Below are 24,181 nucleotides of genomic sequence, written 5' to 3' on the forward strand. Positions count from 1 at the left end.
CTGTGCCAGTCCCTGACCACTCTTTCAGTGAAGAAATTCTTCCTAATATCCAATCTAAACCTCCCCTGATGCAGCTTGAGGCTGTTTCCTCTCGTTCTATTGCTAGTAACTTGGGAGAAGAGGCCAACACTCACATGTGAAAACCATGGTTTTGTCCATATATTTTGGGTGGCATGTAGTGATAAGGAAAGGTTTGGGTGTTACAGCAGTTTCTCTTGGCTTCTTTCTAATATTGGGAACACCTCTGTTTTTGAAGAACATACCTCTCTCAAGCAGTGCCACCAGAGGGATTTTCATTCTCAGCTGCCCTGTGCAAAGGTAAGACCACCGTGCTCATTCATTCCTCCTGGTGAGGTGCAGGTGATTTCCCTTTGTTCTGCCATTACTCTGTTGGCCACATCAGCTACCAGTGGCTCATGCACCGATGTCTGAGTTCAGGGTTGAGTTCAGCCTGGAGGGGATGCCCTGACTGGTACACCAGGGAAACAAGGATGTTCTTTCTCCTTGGGACCAAATTTTGGGGCATAAGTTACTGCTGCATGGGCGGGAGATGCTTTCCTGGGTTATGGACCAAGCTGGGATTGAGGTCCTGATTCCCTTTACCATCTGTGCCCTTTCCTGGTGGACCAGATGTCACAGCCCTGAGCATCCCCAACCCAGGGCAGGGGACTGACCACAGCAAAACTCCCATCACCCTGCCACGGCTGTCTCTCTGCTGTCTCCACCCTGTGGCTTCAGACTGTCCTGGAAAAAAAGGAAAGGAAGATAAGAAGGGAAGGGGGATCAGGTGAGGACGAGTTAAATATAGATTTGAAAGGCGGGGGGAACTCTCTTGCTATCACAGGGACAATTACGACCAGTAAAACATCTGGCTTGGGTACAATGAGGGTGACATATGGCATTCAGAGAATGGTGGTGGGAACTGGAGGCTCCAGGGAGATGCTCCTTTGTCCTGCTTTACTGGCACAGATCTGGAGCTCAGATTTAGGTCAGCGAGGCCAAGCTGGCTGCAAGTCCTTTGCTTGTGACTGTGAGGAGAGCAAGCACAGGCTCCCTTACCTGCAAACAGAGTCAGAGCTGGATCCTTTGACACCAGCTCCCAGAATTGTGAACGGGCCAGGGAACTTGGCTGTCCCTTCTCTCTAATGCTGAATAAGCTGCTAATTTTAACTGGGAGTGACCTTGAACCGATTGGTGGGGAAGGAAACTCTGGAGAAAGGAAGTTTGGAAGCAGCCTAGAAAAGGAGCAGCCATGGCAGGTCACAGCAAAGCCTGTCTCCAACAGTAGGCAATCGCAAACGCCGTGGGCAGAACAGGGGAAGCGTGCAACAAGAGCCCTGGGAGAGAGGAACAAGGGAATTGGGAATTTAGAGACTTTCCGAGCCAGAGAGGGTGTCGTAGCACCTGAGTCAAATCACTGAGGGATGGGCAATCATCCAGAAATAGCTCCAGCCCTCCTGCCTGCAACCTAGCAGGACTGAAGGGACGGTCTTTGACACATCCCACAAATCTCTCTAGAGCAGCCGTGGGCCCTGAGTATATAAAGAAAGTGCTTCCCTTGAGCCTCGTTATCCATGGAGGGTTTTTCTGGCTGCTGGCAGAGACGGGATGTTGCACTGAGTGGCTGGTGGGGATGGAAAGGCCTTTCCTTGGGCAGATTTGCTGGGGGCTCTGTCTTTGCTTCACATCAGTAGCTCATCTCTGCTCTCTGCCACCCACACATCTTGGCTGTGACACATGACCGCAACCTCTCTTTTGGTTATGGGGTGCTCAGGGATGGCCACCCACACTTTTCAGACCCAGCCTGGAGCTTCACCAGCCCTTGGGGATACTCTGAACCAAGACTTCTTGGAGAAGCAAGCCAGCTGAAGTCTCCCTGGCTGTAAGCACTAGGCTAGCTAGCAGCCTGGCCAGGGAGGGGGCCCTCCTGTCAAAAAAATGGTCATTGTTGCTTTGGTGGAGCAGCTTGGAGACCAGAGCTCAGCCCAACGGGACATTGATGCCCTTGTTTGCTCTGCAGTGTTTGCCAGGGAATATTTGCTCTGCTGTTGTGTGGGTGGAGGTAAACCGGAGCAAGATGAGGGCTCCTCACCACCTCACTTCCCTGGCAGCCCTGCCTTGCTTTTCGGTGGCAGCGTGGCAAGCTCCAGGCACCCTGTCCTGCATGGAGCGGGTGGGTACACTTGGATCCTCAGGGTGCCAGGCTCTTTATCACCCTGGGAGAGGTCCTGAGCTCCTGGCACATGCCAGCGTGCACTGTTGGTGAGGCTATGCTGGCCAATGTTATTATGCTCAGGACCTAACGGGAGCATAGCGTGGGATGGCATTGAAAAAAGCTCATTTCCCAAGATGTGACTTTGGTATACCCCTACTTTGCTCTTGCTTTATACCAGCTGACCAAGCCCACTTCATGGCTCCAGGGTCCCACTGCAGCCTGTGCTGGGTAACCTCCTTCCCCAAAAGGGTACCAGCTCCCCCGTTTGCTGGAACTCTGGAAATGTAAGGGACTTCTTTACCCCTGCGTCAGCTGAGTCCTGCATACAGAGGTTTGCAACATGAGCCCGAGTCAGGCAGATCGGGGTGTTAATATAGCATGGGGAGAAAGAAGAGGGTAGAAGAACTTTACCTGAGAAGCCCTAGGTCTTTATCCCCTGGGTAGGGCCATGTGCTTCTCCTTTTTCTTCTCCCTGTTCTGCTCTTCCATCTCAGCTAATCTTGTCCTGCTCTGATTTTAACCCAGCTTCCTAAAGAGGTTCAGGAAAACCTGTAGCATATGCTATGCTTAATCTTTTATTAGCCATGAGAAAATCCACATTGCAATGAATGCCTGGGTGATGGGAAAAGGCTTAGCTGTAAGTCACACCTTACTAGACATCAGAGAAGGCACTTGATTTCCTCAGCGTTGCTGCTTCCTGCAGCCCTGCCCTCTCACTGGTTTTCCTTTGCTCTCCCTCTCACTCCCACCTCTCCTCTCCGAGCACCTGCTGATTTTTCCATGCCTGTCTCGCCCCACGGCCCTGGCTCCAAGTTTCCAGATGCACTTTCTGCTTTGCTGAGATGTCACAGTGCACAGCTATTGCCTGGAGAAGGTTATTTCTACATCTGCTAGGTGGAGAAATGAGAAATACCACAGAAACCTTCCCACCAGTGCCTCAAACCACTTGCAAACAGGATGTTAATGCAGATGAACTCAACACCAACAGAAGGCCAGACATTACCTGCACAGATGAAAGTTCAGACAGAGGATGGGGGTGAAGTAACAGGACCAAGGCTGCATGGGAAAGCAGTAGCAAAGACTGATAATGGAGGTCTGGGTCTTTCGGTATGAGAATTAGAAAGACCATTCCAGTGGTCTTTGGAAAGACCACCTGGCACCTGAGGAAGAAATTAAAGGGCTATCTTGGTTGTCATGCAAGACACATATCATTACGTACACCTTTTAATCCTTGTCTTCGCTATTCAGAGAGTTCATACTCTGTTTACCATAAAAATTCCCTCTTATCTTGTAAAACACCTTGCACCACCCAATACCTGCAGAAAATTATCAACATGCTGTTCTTGGGTAGCTTTACAGGATCCTTGTAGCCAAGCTGTTTGTGTGAGTGATAGGGTCCCTGCTGCAGATCACGCAAGAATCGCAAACTGAGTGTGAGAACCTGGGTCACTTTTATCACCTTTCTCCTGCTCTGAGACTCACCTGTGAGTCTCTGGCTGGAGCTCACCCATGGTGAAGAGACACCTGTTAGGCTGCCAGGTAAGTATGGGCATGAAGGGGGTCTTGCAGAGCTTGTTAGGGCCGTTGGAGCTGTCCTGGTCCCCTGGAGTACTGTTGCCTCCTGAGCTGGAGGTCACAGAAGACAGCATCCCACTTCTCACCTGGGTTTTTGGCTGAGGTCCCAGGATGCAGACAGGGGCATAGGTCCTTTTCTCTCCAATGACCTCTGCTGTGGTGGAGCTGTGTGGAGGAACCATTTCACTGTCATTTTAGTAGCTGTTGCGTAAAACCACGGCTGCTCATGGGGCTCACGGTCTCGCTCCACCCCCTCCTCCAGCCCCCAGTCGCACTTCCCTAAGCAAAGGAAGAGTTGCCAGTGGCTTCTGCAATGGCTTCGTGGTGGAAACACGTGTGACTATGCCTCCAGGTGAATGTCTGCCCCGTTCATTTATCACAGGCATGACAGGGAGCAAAACTCAACAAATATTTGTGCAGCATGAATAAAAAAGGCTATGGTATCCAGTGCAGAGGAAGCACAGCTTACAGTCACTTTGTTGTGTTCACCCTGGGCTTGGCCACGTGTTGCTATTGGCCATAAAAATATCCATTTCCTTTCTAAATTGAGCTACAATACTTGACTCTTTGGCCTTAGGTGATAATGCAATGCACAAGTGCTTAGCAGAAACCCTGTAACTCTTCTTCCTGTTGTTTTCGAGCACAAATGATCCACCGTTTTCAGTTCAATAAAATATTTGCAGCCAAGGCATCATATATTGTTCATCTGTATTTATTTGAAGTGTGACACCTCATCAATAGCAATCCCCTCATTCCAGATGGAGTTCCTGGTAAATGTGAAAGACCAAGCTGGAGTTCAAGCAGGGGGGAAGATGGTTTCTTCAACACCAGTGAAATTATTGAATAAAAGACTAATAAATGCTTCTTGTTTAAAATGGGCTTTGTATAGTTATAGCACAAACAGCTTGTACTTTGGAACCATGAAACAAGTGGACTAAGCCTGTTTCATCTTAAATTAGCACTAGGACCTACTAGCACTGGGTTCACGGGGCTCAGGAACCAGGCTGTGAAGGTGAATGGATGGGTGAGGTTTGCTCATGTTTTGAGGAAGCGACTTTAACCGTGTCCAGGCCCTGGCCACACAGTTGCTCCCCAGCTGTTCGTGCTGAATTGGAGGATGACTTCTGATGAATCACAGAAACCCTTGGGAGAAAACTTCATCTTCTCCCACAGGGAGTGAAGCTGCCCATGGGTCTGCTGTGGAAAGCTGTTGTAGACCAGATGTGTTATGGGTGGGATAAGAAAAGAGCTCTGAGACACCAGAGGTTGATTCACCTGTGGGTTTGGACAATTTGGGGGTGGGGGAAACCCACCTCCTGAGCACAGGTGTCTAATGCTCTTTTCCATACCCTGGTTTCCCATCCAGCCCCAGCTGCAGTCCTAGAGGGGAGCAGGTCTCCCATAGACCCTTATCCAGCAGCCCGGTGAAAACATCCTGAACACCCTAAGATCTAGGATTTCTGAGGCTCTATCATCTCAAGCAGTTCCCTTCCTCCTGTGGCTGGGACACCTGTTTTCTGCTATTAAAACCTGCTTCCCTCCTGAGGATGCAGGGAATGACATCTCCAATCTGTGCAAACCAGCCATCTCCAGAGACTTTGGCCTCCTGTGAATGCCAAACCAGTCCCTATGTGCTCTTTCTCCCAGCTGTGAGTCTACAAAGGAGGGATAAACAGCATTTATAGCCAGGCAAAGTGCTATTCACACTGGCACAAGCACACTATCCCGTCAGGAACACCTGGGAAGCGATGCTGGCATCACTGTGGGGGATTTTGTCTCCTCACAGGCATTATGGCAGTGAAGATCAAGGCCTTGGGCTGAATGTAGCTGCTGATAGCCCAGTTGTCCCCACAGATTTGTTATGAATCTTCCCCCTCCTTGTTCCTTCTAGGCTGTCTTGCAGCAGTGCATGCACAGGTAACTCTGTGTCATGCGTTGGTGATGGTCAGGTAGTTTTTCTGCCACACAGGGATCCTCTCTGCTGTTTCTTTCTCATAGCACGCTGTTGACGTTACACTATGAGAAGCTCCCTCTGCAGCAGGACACAAAACCTGGTTCATGGGTAGGAAACAGTGGAACAAGCACCCAAGGGAGATGCTGCTCCGTGCCGTAACCTGAAGGGGAGCCCACCTGGGTCCCAGCCTGGTGCTCACTCCTGTGATCCTCACACCCCTTCAGTGTGCCGTGTGTGCCTTATGTCTTCATCCTCCACCCCCCAGCCCAGTGCAACTGCAGATCGGAGACCACCCTGCAGCGTGACAGGGGCATTAACCCGGGGGCTGTGGGTCTGAGATGCACCAGAGAGCAGGGAAAGGGCATTTGAACCCGCCTGGTGCCGAGTGCGGAGCAGCACCTGCTGTGGGGCTGGCACGATGCACCGATGCTGCATCAGGAGCTTGTGCAGTGAAGGGCTCGGCAAAGCAGGGAGGGTATTTTTTATTTTTTGCATATTTTAATATTTTTTTTATTCTCCCCTCCAGCAGCCGGGTGGCAGGATCCACCCAGATTTGCGGGGAAGGAGGGACATCTCGTGGCCACACCACGAATATCTCTCCTGCCTCCGGGCTCCAAGGCCACCTGTGCCTGCAGTTAGTGAGGTGCACCTCGGGCATCCCCCCCTTCCCTCCCCAGGTACCACCCCAGCATCACCCCGAGCTGCCCGGGGAGCCCCATAGCCTCTCCCCTTCTCCTCCATGGGCTGGGGGTGGGCACAGGGGCCTGTTCTCACCCTGACACCTGAATAAAGAAATGGGAAATGGTTGTATTCAGTTCTTTATTATTAACTTGGGCAGCGGGGTGGCACCACCTGGAGAGCTTGCTCCAGAGCCTGGGGGCCTGGCATGACCCAAGGAGGTGCAGGCAGGACACATTCCCACCCCTGCCCATGGCATGAAGGGGGTTGTAGTATTGCCGGCAGTGGCATCAGAAGGGGGGGAGAGAGACTGTGCACCCCCCATACCGCCACTCCAGCCATGGTCCTTCTTTTGGGGCTGCAGTTGCAGGGCTGAGGGGCTTTTCTTTCTCCAGGTGGGTCACAAAGGAATCTGCTGTCCTTCGTGGCAGAGGCGATGTCTGCGAAGTGGGTACAGACCTCCAAGGTGGATGGGGAAGTAGCTGTGGCAGCTCTCAGCCACCTCTAGTCTCCATGATAACCACAGAGCTGGCAGCACCCACCTCCCTCATGTCCCTTCTCGTTCCCTGTCTCCAAATGCACCGTGGCGGCACACAGGAGAAAGGGAAAGGCCTGAAACAAGCCATGGCCCGGCTGCACGGGGTGGTGGCTTTCCCCCAGATCTGACCCTAGGCGCTGGTGGGACCGTGGCTTACTGCAGAGGCTCTGGCTCGTACTGCTTCTCTGTGGCAGTGTAAAAGTCCTCGAGGACCGACTGCAGGTACTCGAAGGTCGGGCGCTCCTCGGGTTTGTTTCGCCAGCATTTCAGGATGATGTTGTAGAGTTCACCAGGGCACATGTCTGGGCAGGGCATGCGGTAGCCACGCTCCAGGTTACGAATCACCTCGGGGTTGGTCATCCCTAGAGGGAAATGCAGCCCAACGGGGGTTACTCAGCACCCTGGGTGTGAAGCTCAGTGCTCCCAGTAGCTCACACCCAGGCAGAGCTGGAGAGGCGGGAAGGACTGCGATGCTGGGCCACATCTGGGCACCATCCCTTCTTCAAGGTTGCACCCTCCGCTCCACCCCTCTATCCCCTCCCCAGCTCCCCACTATAGGTTTTGTCTAGCACAGGTATAACTGAGGCTCATGGGAGCCTAGGGGAGGAAACCCAGCATGAAGAAACAGGGCAGTGCCAGCATCTGTGCACACACTTGGGCATGTGTCTGCAAGCGTAAAGCAGCACTAGATGCTTCGACGCTGATGCACACTCATCCCGCACTCGCAGCGTGCTGTACCTGGGTAAGGGATCCTGCCGTAGGTTATGATTTCTGTCAGGAGGATCCCGAAAGACCACACGTCAGATTTGATGGTGAAAACTCCAAAGTTAATGGCCTCTGGCGCCGTCCATTTGATGGGGAATTTGGCACCTGTCCAGGCGAAGCAAAGGGAAATAATGCGTGGATGTACAGCATCTCCCTCTGCCCCCGCAGGCACCGGCAAGCAGTTCCCCAAAAACCGAGCCCTGGGTCCTGCGGGCTGTTGACCACATCAGGGGGCTGCGATGGGGCTTGTAAATCCATAATGGGAGATAAGGCCAGAGGAACGTAATTGCTGCCTGGCTCTTGCTTTCATTAAAAGGTTATTTCTACCTGGCATCTCTTTGCCTTTCTTCGTTCTTTTTCTGGTGTAATCAAGGCTATTTTGTCTTGAAAGACATTTCCATATGTACATGTTTATAAACATCCATAGATACTGATCCACAGAGGCCAAATAATGAAAAAACTTAATTTATTAGGTACATGATAAAATGCTTATTAAAAAAAAATCTAGGTAAACTATTTTACTGATGAATTTAGAGGAACCTGCGGTCTTATAACAGCTTTGCACCTCCTGCGTGTCTAGCAACGGGCTCTCAGGAATGGAGCCGAGAACGGTAGCACAGACGGGCACCTTGCACGCCGAAGGCACGATGCCGGGGTCGAGCAGCGCCTGCCACAGCCCTCGGGCATCAAGCAGCTCTTGCGAGAGACACATTGCTCTTCAAGTAGCAACCCGCCATGGGAAACCAGCGTGTTCCTGTAGCCCAAACTATGTGCCTGTGCTATGCAAAGCCAATGACTAGAGTAGGTTTATTAGAGGACACTAACAGTAGAATATTATTCTGTATGAAATCACTCACTGGAAGGGGGCTGTTTTTAGCAAAAGTGCATAAACAATACATCAAATATAAACTCTTCGGGTTTTTAAGCTGCATATGTATATTCAAACCAACAAAAGCCCCATTTTATTTTGCCCACCAAGATTTAGTTTTGCATGCTGCAGGCAGCAATGACAATAAGATTGCAATTTTAGTTTAGCTAAGGCCAAAAAAAACCCCGCCAAAACCCCAAAACACCTTGATATGTAGGAACTGAATGTGTTAAAGGCCGCAGAGGAAATCACATTTTTATTTGTATATATCCTTTCAGGACTGAAAGCCCAAAAGCAGTGGGTGAAATAAGTGCCTTTGTTCTTGCATATCATACTTCTGACAAGTAGACTGACGAGGCTCGGAAATGCGGTCTATGAAGTGAAAATTGTTCAAAGTAGATAGAGGGGCAGTTGTTATTTCAGATTAAAGCTAGCTGGAAAAATGCCGATAGGAACTGTTTTCCACTGGAAATGTAAGTCCTTTGGGTATGTTAACAGAATTATACTGATTTCACCAAAACTTCTCTTAAAGATAAAAACTGCCTCAAAAAATTACAATTTCACAGTACCTCTTCATGACATTTCACAAATTACATTTGTGAGCTTTCACTACTTTGAAATAGTTTTACATGTTGAAATTGGCATAATTTGTATCATAAAGTGTTTTGGGAGCAGCAGATTGAAAGAAAGGTTTCCTAACTTGTAAGAAAAAGAAAAATCTACTCAATTTCCTTCCCAGAGATTTTTTTTTAATGGGGAATTTTAGCTTCATCCCAACTCCAGGGCGGACAGATTTCCAAAATATGGACATCTTCTGGGAAGTGCCACTTATGCCAGACTTAATTGTTTTATTTCAATCATTTCTGCTTGTTTCCCTGATGCTCTATAAAGTCTCTTCGCAATCTGAATGACACTATCTGAGAGTCAGAGGTCAGTACAGAGAAAGTACAGAGAAAAAGCTGCCCCCAGAGAAATTTGACTCAACCCTGTTGTGAAATGGCTGTAGATGGACCTCTGCACCAACCAAGCCAGCCGTCACCTCATGGATTCTCTCCTGCCCGCCACCAGTTCAGATACTCAGTCTCAGCAAGGGGCTTGGCTTTGCAGGCAGAGTCATAAGGAGATTTCACATTAATATGGGGAATACTGGGTTTTGTACGACTTTTTTGTTCGGTTGGTTGGTTTTAGGCGCTCAAGGTACTCTGTTCTCATGAGAAACACCTGCCAAGCTGCAAACTCTCTCCCATGTTTTGTAAGTTGTCCCTGTTATGGAAGGGACTTGATCTGATCTGGGCTCGGTTTGCCTGGGACATCTGGAAACTGCCGTTAGGTCCAGATTTGTGGCTCCAGCTCCCCTCTGCAGTCCCATGGTGTGCGGTGACTGAGTTACACTGCTATTTCCTTCCCTTTGGACTGACTCAGTGTGAACACGTAGGCACAGGCAGCAATTTTCATTAGTAGAGGTCAAATTTCTCCAGGAACACAACCTGAGATTCAGCAGGGCTCCTCCAAATGGTGCCAAAAGACTTTTTTGCCCGTTTTCCTCTGCAAACCTCGATTACACTTTTTTGTCCCCAAGCGCTGCTCCCTCTGCTGGGACCCCATTTTTGGCTCTCTTGCTTGCTCTGCCTGCTGCCTGAGTGCTGACAAGGGCAGCAATAGGGGCTCTGGCCTCACGCTGTTGACGGTGGTGCCCCATCCCTGGTCCCAGCCCGGCCCTTGGACACCCCATATCTTGTCACGTCTGCATAGCAGGAGGATTAGAGATAAGGGAAATGTGTTGGTGAGGCAATGCTGGGAACGACACCCACCTTCTTGTGCCAAGTATTCATTCTCGATGATCCTGGCCAGGCCAAAATCAGCAATTTTGCAGCAGAGTGTCTCTGAGACGAGGATGTTGGCAGCTCTCAAGTCGCGGTGGATGGAGTTCATTCGCTCGATGTACGCCATTCCCTCTGCCACCTAGGAGAGGAGGAAAAGTCCATCTTCATGAATAACCTCCCCACGACTACAGGCTAACCAGCCTGCGTCTTACCCACTTTTACAAAAGCACAGCATGCGTGTAGGGTTGCTCCATAGATGGACAGATAGACAGCTAGATCAACAGACAGACAGATAAACAGGTAGACAGATACATACATAGATAAATAGATATTGCCCACGTACATGTGCATATGTGCAGCTCTACCAGCATGCACCCAGCCTCCAGAAGCTTTAAGCAGCTAAGCCAAGCAGAACAGAAGCATCACTCTCTGTTTTGCTCAGAAGTTCCAGCTGTGAGTCGTGTCTGTAGCGAGAGACAGAAAGTGGAAGCAAACCTGAAGCCACATCACTGGATTCCCAGTTTCTGCCGCAAGATCCTACCCTCTAGTTGGGATTTTAAACACTCCAGATCAAATATGTCAATTAAAAAAAAACCAAACCCAAAACTCAAAATGCTCATCTGTCCCTCGGTCACAGTAGCAAAGTCCAGATCTAAGAGGACAACTAGATGTTCTTTAGCAGCCTCCTCTGTTCTGCCTCACTGGTCTGCTTTGGGCTGTGGGGTGGAGACCCCTGGACATCCCTCTGCAGTAAAACTGAGACTGGCGTTTGCTTTCCCTGTGCTGGATCCAGACTAGGACCCAGGACACAATTCAGTTCCCCTCTCATACGTACAGGATGCAGTAGGGCAGAAGACCCAGATATCGATAGGAATATGACTGGGATAGAGAGTATGTTCCTGGGCAAATCCCTTGTCTTGGGCACGTGGTGCCTTCTTCGACCACCTCCAAATGGCACTTCGGGAGGTTCTTGCTCCCAAGATCATCTTTCACTGCTTAGCTCCTTGGAGCAGGGAGCAGCCCTGGGGAGATGTCTGGTGTGCGGCCAGCCCGCATAAATGACGGCAGCAATCTTTTATTGCTGGGTGGTGGGGAGATACAGAAAAAAAGAGGTTGCAAAGTTGCTCTATCTGTCGAGTCTCAGATTTGGGTTAGGCATTTATCGGGAGCATGAGTGGATGCACGCAACCCCTGCTAATAATGGTTAGTGCCTATTAAAGCTTTTATGCGCTTGTGGTTAGGGGCAGAGCAATTTTCCACTCCATACAGATTCACATCAGCATCTTGACTTACATGTGGTTTCAAACAGGATACTAACACGTACTTTCCAATGCTGCATTTCTAACCTGTGTCAACACCCCTTCAGCGCAAGTGCTGTTTACTGCAGTGGAAAATGGAAGAACTGATGTAATTTCCTGACCTGATGTTAATGAGATAGTACCTGGCGATGGGGCTGTTTCAGCCTAGCGTGCTTTCAAGCATTTACCCTCAAGACTGACCACAGGACCAAGTGCATCAGCCCAGATTTCTAATTTTAACTCCAACGGATGCTATTGGATCTAAAATTGTGCTCGAGCGGGTTGGGTGCCTGTTGGGCCATGATATCATTCCGACACCATAGATGAACAGATTGCAAAATAGCTTGAGAGACTGCCCTTCTCCTCCTCCTCCCAGAGCTACCCAGTGCGTGTTTGAATACCTGCCCTGGGGAGGTGGTGCCAGGGTGGGAGGGGAATGATGAAAGCTGTCCTTCTGATTGATGCCCATGTCTTGAGGGATGGGCAAACTCCTCCTTACCCCACATGCTGCGGGTGGCTTGTGTGGGGTATTGCATTGCTGGGGTGTGTGAGTTTGGTCTGCATTTGACTACCCGGGTCCTGGAAGTGGTGCACGGTGCAGGAAGCTGCAAAGAGCATGGAAGGATGCGAGAAGGGTGTGCAGGGTGGGTGAGTGCTTCCAGGTGCCCATGGAGAGGTGACATCCATGTGTAATTGCTCAACCCCAGTGATGGTGCCCACTGTGGGGACTATTTGATATTGTAGTGGACTGGCTTCTGGCCAGGTCAGGCCATGCCAAATGACCATATTCAAGACTTTGACCCGGAACTTGGAGAAGAGGTTTGAGTGCACAAGGTTGCCCTGGGACGGGTTTCTCCCAGAGGCTCCAGCAGCCATTGCACTGTCAGACCTATACCCCCCTCGTGCCTGGGACAGAGAAGATCACTGACCTCTCCCCAGATGATTCCACATACCTGCCTAGAAATGCTTCATTATTCCGCATGCTCAGTGCAAATTATAACATTGCATTAAATAAATGCACGAATACTTGTAGCTTCTGCTGTCCCTGCCTCAAAGCTGAGTATAGTGTTGGCCAACAGCTTTGCTCTGGGTCATCGCTGTGGCTATAGCTGAGGGCAGATTGCTCTGGCTACGGCACTTTCCTCTCGCATAGAAATGCATCAAGCCAATTTCTGGGGTAACGCTCCCACCAAACCCGAGGGCTCTGTAATACAGATGAATTTGGGTGATTCTGATTATCACCAGGAATTTAAAACTAACCACAAGCTATACCTTTAGAGAGAAGGAATGAAAGAATGAGAAAGGGAGGGAGGGAAGTGGGGAGGTAAAGAGAGAAGGAGGGAAAGAAGGACGAAATTAAAAGAAAGATACTAAACAGGGAGGCTGCCGTTGGCCCATAACTTCTCACAGACAACTAAGATAAATCTGCAGATATGGAAGATTTATCAGTAGTGAAGAGTGAAGGCACTTAAACATGTTCCCCTACGAAGGGTGCGGACGAAAATAAAAATGACGGATGGGGACATTGCTTTAAAGTATTTAAATATTTTCATCCTGGTTAAAGCAAGAAGGAAAATCTTTCGCTATCGCATAACATTTGCTCAAATATTAAGTTTCTCCAGCTTTTAATACATTATAAAACAACCCTGTGTGATGGCTGGAGCCAAGTGGCCAGCCTTTACATGTTGTTTGCTCAGGCTCACTTTGACCCAGGGAGGCCGAGTGATCTTATGGGCAAATCCCAGATCTGCACATCAAAATAGCTGTATTTAGCCATCACACTGATGTTTCGTGGCTTTTTTCCAATATTTCCAAAATTAGCCTAGCTCTTCTCTGGGTGAGCCGAACTCTGTCAACAGCTGGCTAGGACCAAAGTGGAGCGATTTTGCCGATCTCATCCTTCATGTGCAACTCGTTGCCAGGTTGCTGCAACAAGTGGTTGTGGTTTCCCTAACTTTGACATGTTTGAGTTTAGATGCAATTGTGGACGAAAATGTTACGGTGCAGCTGCAACTAGTAATATTTACAGACTGGGGATGCTTGGAGGGAAACAACCGTATGAGGACAAATATTTGTTCTCATAAGGAGCAATATTCCCAGATTTGAGGGTCGAGACGTCCTTAATGCCTAATCATCAGAAGGGAAGAATTGCTGAAAGCCAGCGTGTATCTACATTGAAAGTATCTCTTTTGAGCTTTTTCTCTGCTTTGGTAAGAAGAGAGACAAAATTATTTCTTGCTCAGCCAGATGGAAAGACAAAACAAAGCAAAACAAACCCCAAAACCAAAACCCAAACCCCAGGTCTCTAGCACTGCACTAAGTTCCCCAGAGGCTGTCCTAAAGACAGCAGAGCGTTGCTGAGCTGACATGCACATCAACACGAGGGCTGAGAGAGAACCCCTAAGAGAGCACACCAGGAGGTGCTGTTTTTCTCCATGAAATCGACGCTCTGGCAGACTTCAGACTTGCAAGAATTTCACTCAGGCAATAACAAATCATGGTCCTGAGTCTGTTTCCCAGAGGCTGTTCACTAACCTGAGCAGACATATCAATGAGTTTTGGGAGGTTCAGCTGGCTTCCTTCTTCTGTCTTCAAGTAATCCAGCAAACAGCCTGCAAAAGAGGGGGAGACTGCTGTGAATCAGCCTACGTATTTGCCTTCCCTGGTGCTTCTCTGAATATATGCAACAAATCTGCCTGCATCCTAGAGAAAATTTGAAGAAGCACAGTGGGTGTCCGCTGGAGCATCTTCTATTAGGAAAGTTCCTAAATGCAGCCCATTTGCCCCCTCTATTTTGCACAGACCTTTTGCAAACTGCTGGGAGTACTTCACTCAAAGCCTCATAGACAAGAAGGGCAAAAGAAAGGACAATTTCACTTTGAGGGGAGTAAAAATCTGAAAGAAACTTCCAGTAGGAACAGTGGAGATGAGAACTTTAAATACTCTTCAAATGGAACATCACCATCTTGTGAAGTATCTCATGAAACACGAGACCACAAGAGGCAGGATTTCATCACCCACAAAGTCCATTCCAGTACTGGAAACAAACTTGTGAATCACTTCATCCTTCTGCTTACAGATTTGGTACAATGTCCTTCTCCCCAACCCCCTTATAATGGGAGTATGAGCTACCTCGTTGACCTGATTTTGCAGAAACCCAACACAAAAGCTCCATGAGGCTCTTTACCATTGGCCATGTACTCTGTCACAATATAGATTGGCTGCTTCGTGACTACTGCATATAGCCGGACCAGTTTGTTATGCTGGAGCCTCTTCATCAAGTTTGCTTCTGCCAAGAAGGCATCAGGATCCATGCTGCCCTCCTTCATGGTCTTTACAGCCACTTTGATGTTGTTCTTGTAGTAGCCTGCAGAGAGATAATGATGCACTGAGGAATTTCAGCCTCTCTACAGACTCTATCAGGCTGTGGAATAAGGAACAGAAGAGCCTGTGGATCAAGGAGCAGAAAACCACAGCAAAAACACTTGCAATTTCTCAGAGAGAAACGAATGGTAAATCTCAGTCCCAGTGGGCTCTGAGCAACCAGCAGGTATGAGAGGAAAAGGAGAGACACAGCACAACTGTTAATCCATGTGGCTTCATCAGGTATCATGCCTGCTCTGGGTGGTGGACATCAATGCAACGAGCCCATCCTCCCAGCCCTGCAAGACTCTTTCTGGATGAAACCCCTGGGGCCTCCCTCCAGCTGAGTTCTCAAATAATCCAAACACCACCAAGAAAGCCAGGACGCTGCAGTCAGGATGTCGACTCAGTCTGATCCTGCCCGCAATCTCAATTGCCAAGGCAGCAGACAACCACAAAAAGGACAGCAAAGGAAGATGAGTTCACCCCGTTTCCTCTCCCACTGGCTAGCAGTGGGCAGGAAGGTGTAAGGGATTCAGATCTGGGTTATAAAGTGGAACAAGGAAGCAGAAAAAGTGGGATAGTGTCACCCAGGTACCATATTGTGTGTAACTTAGGATCCTACAACCATGCCCAGGGTTCCCAGGAAGAATGAGAGCACGCCTCAGGAGATGAGTATGTAGTTACTTTGACACCTCTCACACACATCTAACCTATGAAACCCATGCTCAACCACTGATCTGTGCAAACACAACCTGTTTGGTTCTTCCCAGGAGTATGGCATCTATTGCTGCTTGTATGCCCATAAATATGTGTTTATATTTTATGCTCCCCCCATGCAGACTAGTCCTGTCTTAGGGCTTTCCATCTCCTCTGTTTATATATTTTTTTTCCAGGAATGGGGGGAATTATACTTACCCATCCACACTTCCCCAAACTGCCCACTGCCAAGTTTCTTCACAAGCTTCAGAGACTCCCGTGGGATCTCCCATTCGTCCTGTGCCCAAGGTCTCTGGGGAACCAGGGATATGCAGGGGGCTGTCAGTCGCTGGCACAGGCCATCCCCTTTCTCTGTATGAGGATGAAACACAGGACAGTTCGATGGGATGGCAGAGCTAACCTCCTCCTCCATCTACACGTGCCAGGAAAAAGTCAACCCATGGGAAACCTCCACACAAATGTTTCAGCTACAGGGATCAGGGCACCCAGAATGGACTCAATGAAAAGAAAAAGCTCAAAAGGAGACACAGGGGAGCAGATTGTCCTGCTCAGCAAGTCCAAATCCTGCTTCCCAAACATCTCTTCTCTATATCCCTTCAGCATTCATCTCTTTCCTTTCCCGATGGGAGACACTCCCTGGTTACAGGGCTGTGGGCAGAGCTCACCCTTGCAACGCTCTAGGATGAAAGACAGGATGTGGGTGCCCAAGTTCTGCTTGGAGAAGCTCACCTTGACCATGAGTGTGGATGGAGTGATGGTGGCACCTAGTAAGCCTGTCCTCCTTCTGCCCACATGCCCACCACCTTCTAGAAGACAAACCCATTAGGGGAGGCAAACAACTTACGGCTGTAATGATGGATTAGCTCTGGCAGGCTGGAGAAAGTCATCCTGGGGGAGATGTAATACCCCCCGCCATCTAAGGAGCGGATCCTGTAGTGTTTGATGATGTCCCCGTGAGCAGAGTCGCCGTCTCTCACGGACAAGGAATAGGCACCTGAAGAATGAGCAGAAGAGAGAACTGTGAGGACTAGTATGACCTGACCCAGGGACCAGCTGTGTCCTCTTTCCTTGCCTGCCTGCAGCTGCAGACACCCATCCTAGCCCTTGCAGATGCCTTCTCAGGGCAAGTCCCGCCAGACTGCAAAGTTACAAACTACCCTTTCTTCAAGGGGGGTAAAGGTTCATCAGAGCTTAACTGGGCCTCTCGAGGCTTGGTTGAGTACGACCCGTCTATGCCATGGCCAACTGCCCCAAAGAAGCGACGTGGCAATTCATAGCACATCTCCAGCCAGAGCAATCAGACGTGCCTTAGGCCATGACGGTCTTGCCACAGCTCCACAACGCCCGTCTGAGCTCTGTCAAGCCCACCATCTCATCTGGACGAAGCAAGTGACTGCAGTCTCATCAGTTCGTACAAACGTAGGACTGACAAGAAGGTGAACCACCCAACTAGGACAAACAGAATTTTGGTTAGTGGGAGAGATATGGTCAAGAGATACGTGCCCCTTCTCAGCATTATCCAAGGTCCCCATGCCAAGGTCAGTTGTTCAACTGGGAGGTACAGAAGGAGGTACAGAAGAGGCGTGCAGGAGAACTGCCTTGCTCATCCATAAACTTGTGACTGTGGCTAAACCACATCCAGATTCACATCTAGATTCAGGTGCCTTTTGACCTCAAGGGAGCTACTCAACAATCTGCCATTCCAACCTGTTATTGTCTCCTTACAACAGGTTTATAATCTAAACCATGGTTTGTTGGGTTTTTTTTTCAAGCACAAAAACATCGCTAGATGTTGCTACAGAGCAGCAACTTCCAGCCTATGTCAGTGTAAATTTCAGTGCAGCTTGGCAATGTTTTCTTTTCCTCTTTGTCTGGATCATATTTCCGGAGTAAGTTGTTACAAGCCTGCTGGGCAGTTAGAAGTCTAATACATCACCTGGGTTGGTAGGCTGTCTTTTTTAATGGTTGAAAAGGTGAGGCTATATATGTTAAAAAGCATGTATCTGTCATGTAGGATCATAAACAGAAGTGGGGCCTTCCACGGTGACTCTGAAACCCTAATCCTTCATGCAAAGGCAAAGTTTACTCAGATATAACACTCACTGGCTGGTGTTCCTCCATTGCAGCACCAGCAGTTCCCTACACTGCGACTGGAAACCATTTGCATTTTTGAAAAACAACAAAAGAAAACCACCTCTGTGGATATTTGATCTGTTGCAGTGATTATAAATCCTTACAAGCAGGATTTGGGTGAGTCTAAAATTTTTCCTAGTGCTAGCAATCGTTTTGTGGGGACTCCCTTTCTGCAGAGATCAGACTACGAGATACGGTGGCATAATGTTCATGGACGACCTGCTGGTTTAAATGCAGAACCAGGGAACCTCAAGGCTGGAAGCACACAGGGCTCAGCATGGTGGGGTCTTTCTCAACAGAGGTTGCTCTTCTGAAACTCTCCTTCTCCATGAGTGTCAGGCAGAAGACAGACCTGAGAAGCCCTTATGGCTCTATCACTCTCGCAGCTGAGCCTCGAAGAAGCAGCCCTGCAGTGTCTTTAACAGGGCAAAAAACAAACTCCAGGGAAGGGCAAAGGAATGGCTCATTTTTGCAGCCTATGTCTCAATGACCAAAGGTCACTACACAGCTAAGGGTGTCTTTCCCAGGGAGTGATCTCTGGTCCCTGGTGGGTGTAGAGAGGTGTTGGTATGACTTGTGCTCGCAGTGCTCAGCACAAGTCCTTCTAGAGTGGATTAGTCGCATTCACACTCCATAGCACTTGGCCCCAGAACTCCTCTGGCTCCTCTGTGGTACTTATATGGCCCTAAGCTGCAAAGAATAATAATAACAACAACAACAACTTCTATTATTGTTTTTGAGGGTGATGATGTTATTTGAATATCAAAGTGATTGAAATAATGTACAGGCCAGGCTGCAGCCCATCAGAGTTGGGCTTATATAGCACAAGTCTAGGAGGTTGCTTTGCATGCCTGGGACATGGTGTAGGGTATGTGTGGGTCTCGTACAATGCAAGGCCTGCTAAAGGAAGGAGCCAAACATGGTGTGAACCCAGCCGTACTGACGACAGACAGCATTGTAGAAGGGAGCGCAGGAATTAACAGCTGACATGTGTGCAAGTCCGTGCTTGGGGCCGAGAGTCAGCAGAGAAGAGGAGACCTGATCTGTTTGTTAGCGTGGTTGCACCCAAAACGCCTTCTGTCCTGCAGGACCTCCTCTCCAGACCCCACTGACCCTCCTGCATCTTTCAGACCAGTGACATGCAGCATGCAGAGCTGACAGGGGCTCCAGGCACCCTCCAGGCCACTCCATCAGCTGCCTACTATCAGCATTAATACTTATCCTGTCATTAGAGCTAATGACTGTATTTCACCCCAAGACAGAGTTTAGTTTGCTGGAGTGAGTGTGGTAGAGTTTTCCCTGTCATTCCCCATGACCGATTACTCTCCCCTGGGGACCTGCAAAGCACTAGGGCTGAAAAGCTTCAAATCTCTCTTCTCCCAGTGACAGCAGCAAATGAAAAATGTTAAGTGGAGCTGGACAGACGGCAAGGCTCCTAATCTCCCCGGATGACAGCCAGGATGGCCGAAAGGAGTTCCTGCTCCTCAGCCGCAAGGGACAATCACCCATCCTACAGTCCTGCATCGCATCCCAGCACAGAGCTGGGCTGATACAGAGGCCCACGCCTGCACTCGACACCAGCTCAGAGCAGTGTGAGCACAACCCAGCCTTGCCCTGGGCAGCTCTGGGTGTCACACCCTCCTGTTCTGGGTCTGGGATCCCCAAACCATTCCACAAGGGCTCTCAGGTCCTTTCTGTTCAAAGGGTCGCAAGTTTTGTATGGGAAAGAGCGCCAGAATATATGAAGGATGGGATTCAACTTCACATCATTCAGTCATCTAAACAGGGGTGTCTGGTACCACTTGAGGTGCTCTGGGACATCTACATGGGCTTGTCAGATACGGTGCAAAACCACACCTTCTGCTGGAGCACCTGGAGATGACTCCAAGACTTTCCGGGCTTGGCAACCAAAGTAAGCCCCACTGGCTACAGCAGGAGCCCAGGCAACAACGTGCGGTATTTACATTTTGATGCCTGCATCTCAGACTGAGTCCCATTTTCACGTTGCACACGTGGCATCTCCTGTTCCTACAGGTCTCATCAGGCTTTCAGCTCCTTCCTGATGGGAAACCCAGGAGCTCAGCTGGATATGGCAGCTGAGCTCTGTGAGGTCCCTCCTGCCAGGAGCACAGACACAGCGGTCTTGCTGCAAGCCAAGAGATTGTGACTCGGCACAGCTGTGCAACTGCATTCTCGCAGGTTTCAGAATGATTACTACTTCAGGGGAAGATTTGTTTATTTCCAGCAGCTTCGGCAAGGCTAGCTCTCTGCCAATGACTTCACTGCTGGTCTGCTTCCCACACGAGGACCCATCTTCCTGGGATGTTGAATGTGCCTTTCATGGCCTCTGCAAAATGTTGGCTGAAAGTGAAGGCCCCAGGTTTGCAGGTCTTCAGTATCTTTAATCATGAGCAAAGCGAGACACTGCTTGGGATGGGCTGTGAATAGGTGCTACTCTTAGGCAGGGTGCAGAATGCATCCTGCTGTGGCTGAGACAACCCAATAGGAGACAACAGCCCTGCAGTGCAGGCAGCTAAGGGCACTACGCCCTTAGCTTGCATCAGTGCTTGGCCCTGAAGGTCAAATGTCACTGATGATGTCCAAAGCAAATGAAAATACATGTCAAGGAGGAAGAAAATAGGAAGAACCTGATGATGTCCAAAGCAAATGAAAATACGTGTCAAGGAGGAATAAAATAGGAAGAACCTGTGGGGTTTGAAGGGCAGCATTAATTCCATGGCATTGCTCAGGACGTGTCATGGTGGGTCACAGGGTACTTTACATTAGCGAACTCAGCTTCACAGCATGTTTGGAGATGCAGGGCTTTCTCTTTTTTCCTTCTCTTTGGAGGGGAGGAAGCTGTGGTTAGGACAGATCAACCGGTGTCACCATGTCCATTCAAACCATCTAAGGTACAGGGTATTCAGGTAGAAGCTGAACACACAGGATGATTCAGAGGATGAGGTGTTTGAAGGAATAAAGCCATATTTTGAGACAAAATACTGAATATGAGAAAAGGCACAGGTAAGGCTCTCATTTCAGAGCAGAAGATGATCTCTGACCACTTGGGACTAACATGGGACTTTCACGGAGTGGAACATGCCACATCTGCTAATGCAGAATATCACACACCTCCAGCTAAGTCTGCTTCTAGCCAGCAGAGACAGGGCATTAAAGACTGGGTCTAGCCTGGTTATTTCTCTTGAATCTCAGGACTCCACCACCTCTGTCCGAGCCTTGTGCAACCTAGACCCAAGCATGCTCCAGAGAACTGCAGGGAATGATTTTTTTCCTGTGTTTGCAGTTCATGGCTAGCAGAAGCAGGGGACAATAGTCCTGAGCAAATATGGGGAAAGGTCTGATCCCATCCATGTGTGGCATCTAGAGATGCCACAAGGACTAGGCCAGAGGGCCTCACTTCTTCTTAGCCCCTCAGATACAACGCACAAGTGTCTGCTGGTCTTGTGCACGGCACATGTGTTGCTCCCTACCCTTCCTAGGTGCAATGCACAGTCATGCCAGCTGCCCAAATACCCCAGCGAGTGGGAAGGGGATAAACAGAAGAGAAGCATGTGGGGACTAGTCCAAGCCTGATCATTTCAAAGACACCCCAAAGGCAGTGGGGAAAACAATATATGAGCAGAATGAGTTCCTTGTAAAGGGAAAGGCTTAGAAATAAGTTTTTTCAATGTTTCCTCACCTGAACATTCCCTAAAGATTCTGAAAACTGCAAATCCACATTGAAAGCAGCCTTCTTACTTGGCATCAACTCAGCAGGGACATGTAGAGGTGAGCCCAGGCATGGGGCAGGAGGGAAAGTCAAAGTAGGCTGTTATAGTGCTAACACAGCACCCCTGCCTGGTGGCTGGAGGGAGAGGGCTACAGGAAGATGAGCATCTTGTTGCCCCACTTAGCACACTAGATACCATACCAGTTCAAGACCAGCTCTCCAGTTCGACACTGTCAAATCCTGCTGTTGGAGGTGGCTGGAATGGCCAGGTCTGCAACCCAGCCAAGGCTCAGAATACATCTGTGAGTAAACTACACCATGCCAGAGCCTGCTTTCTAGCCCTGGCATCACATCCACACCACGATGTGCGGTCTCTGAAACAGGGTGACTGTGCTCAAATTAGCTATTGGGAATGGTGCCTGGTTGACACGAGGACAGAGACTGTGTGGATGACCCAGCTGTTGCACCCAGGCTCTGGCACTGTTTAATTTACTGGTAAAGGTGTAGCCACAGAGGAAGGGGCAGACACTGTCTTGGAGATCCCCCATGTGAATGGGGGAAAACAGAGACAAGAAAGAAAGGAGATGTGACTGTAGGCAAGAACTAGTTGTAAAATGGAGGATCCATCTATCTGTTCCCACTCTTACAATTTGGCCAGGACCTTGTAGAAGCATTTGGGAAGCAAGTCAAGGAAAAGAAGGTCCCATAGTACTTCAGGTGGATGCTCCAAGTCTCTACTGATCTATCAGGAAGGCACAAACCACTTTTCCGTTGTGGCAAGGAAAGACTCCATTTCACAGGAAAGAAACCAGAGCACAGCAAGGCTGAAGTACTTTCCTGAACTGCTTCAAGGAGCTGGTTCAGAGCAGAACCATAGGACCACCATGAGCATCATTTCCTCCATGCTATAAACACACCTGATGGCCCAGAAGATGCAAGGAGAGAAAAGTAGGAAAGAAACAATATGAAAATCCCATGCGACAACCTAAACTAGCTTCCAGACTCTCTACAAACTAACAACACAGAACAAAGAAGTTTCAGTTACACTCAATTCAATATCTGCTGCCCAAGAGAAGTGACCACAATGCTCTGCCCTTTGGATCATGTCTTCAAAAGCCGGCCACATTCATAGGGAAGGAAGGCGATGAAGTCCACCTTTCCTGCTCCAGTCAGTCCCCTTCCAAAAGTCCTGGTCTGCATCAATCCCCCCTGCTACAGACTATCAGGAACAACAGGTTTCCTCTGGGAAGATGTTTCACCAGAAGGCTTTTTCCAAAATTCTGCAAGTTTCTGCTGCAACCAAGAGAAATGCTTCTTCAAGAGTGCGTAAAAGAATCTTAATTTGCCGAAAAAGTAACGTTTCCTCCGGGAGAAAAGGACAAGAAACCCCCTACACGTTGTTTTGGAAAGTCTTTTCTGATTATCTGTATTCCTGCATGTCTGCCACAAACCATGGTGACAAAAAGCACCCTTACCACAGCCTGAAATACACATACAAGTAGCATCATCAGTAAATCTTTGCCCTCCAAATCCCCAGCTCACTTCTACAGCCCTGCTGAGCCTAGAAAGTGCTATTTTGCCCAGCCAAATCCAAGAAACACTGACATGGCTGACCTTTGCAGCCCAGCTCTGAAAGGTTTTCGAAGCCATGGCAATAACAAGGAGTTATCCTTGCTCGCTATATCTCACCTTTGCTGGTTTCACTTTCTCGGACAAGGAAAGAGCCGACTTTGTTACCAGAAGACAACAGCAGCCGTTCAGCATCTTTTCTGCTCAGAGTTTTAAAATACCATCTGGGAGACAGAAAAGGCAAAATTGTTTTTTGAAAAGGAAAAGTTCTACAAACAAGCAAATTCTGTCCAGTTAGGTTTGTTTTTTTTTACTGTTAGACTCCAAAACTGAGGGTTGTTTTTATCAGCAAATAGTTTTTTATCTGCTGGAAAGAGCCAGTAATAGACTGTTCTCAGTAGATTAACACCAGATTTCAGTCACTTTGGGCTTGTTTCACAGCCTAGAAATTCAAGCCAGAGCAGAGACTACACGGTACGTGCAGTACCCTGTACGTGGGAGAGGTGCAGGCTCAGCCAGAGCACAGCCTCTGAGGCACACAAGGACCCACAGCTCACCTGGCGAGCGAGTAAGCCCTGAGCAGTGCCCGGGCAAGCTGTGTATAAAGCAGTTACGTGAGCTGGAGGCTGAGCATAGGGTGCCCATAGCCATTTAAATGTACCCTTTGGATACAAAGAGTATTTATGTCCCAACCACATTTCTGGTTACTGTTAAACATTTGCTGAATTCAGCGATGGTTGGGTCATTCCAAGAGGAGGTTGCAAGAGAGGCTGATCATTTATAGCTGAATGCCATAGAGGAGAATAAGTAATGGAAACAATTTCTTATGCTGCTTGTATTATAGGCATAATAAACCCTTTCGGCTCAAGTCTTTCCTACTATCTTCTTTGCTGGGAGACAAACATGAAGGCTGCATCTGGGCTAATTTACCAGTGCAATCATAAGCTTTATG

At 48.9% G+C, this 24,181-nt stretch overlaps 1 protein-coding gene across 1 annotated transcript in view; it reads right to left on the minus strand.

The window, feature by feature from the left end:
- Window positions 1-6,561: 6,561 nt before the first annotated feature.
- The window catches only part of BLK (BLK proto-oncogene, Src family tyrosine kinase), a 34,956-nt gene continuing 17,336 nt past the window's right edge, over window positions 6,562-24,181 (minus strand). The window contains exons 6-13 of the mRNA XM_064448653.1: window positions 23,350-23,453; window positions 16,642-16,791; window positions 15,996-16,148; window positions 14,902-15,081; window positions 14,250-14,326; window positions 10,405-10,555; window positions 7,699-7,830; window positions 6,562-7,322 (exon numbers count right to left, since the gene is read on the minus strand). Of these exons, the coding sequence (XP_064304723.1) occupies window positions 7,114-7,322; window positions 7,699-7,830; window positions 10,405-10,555; window positions 14,250-14,326; window positions 14,902-15,081; window positions 15,996-16,148; window positions 16,642-16,791; window positions 23,350-23,453 (1,156 nt within the window). The 3' untranslated portion in view covers window positions 6,562-7,113. The remainder of the gene's footprint in view (window positions 7,323-7,698; window positions 7,831-10,404; window positions 10,556-14,249; window positions 14,327-14,901; window positions 15,082-15,995; window positions 16,149-16,641; window positions 16,792-23,349; window positions 23,454-24,181) is intronic.

This window comes from Phalacrocorax carbo, chromosome 3, assembly GCF_963921805.1.
Source record: "Phalacrocorax carbo chromosome 3, bPhaCar2.1, whole genome shotgun sequence".
In the NCBI taxonomy this organism is placed as follows: Eukaryota; Metazoa; Chordata; class Aves; order Suliformes; family Phalacrocoracidae; genus Phalacrocorax; species Phalacrocorax carbo.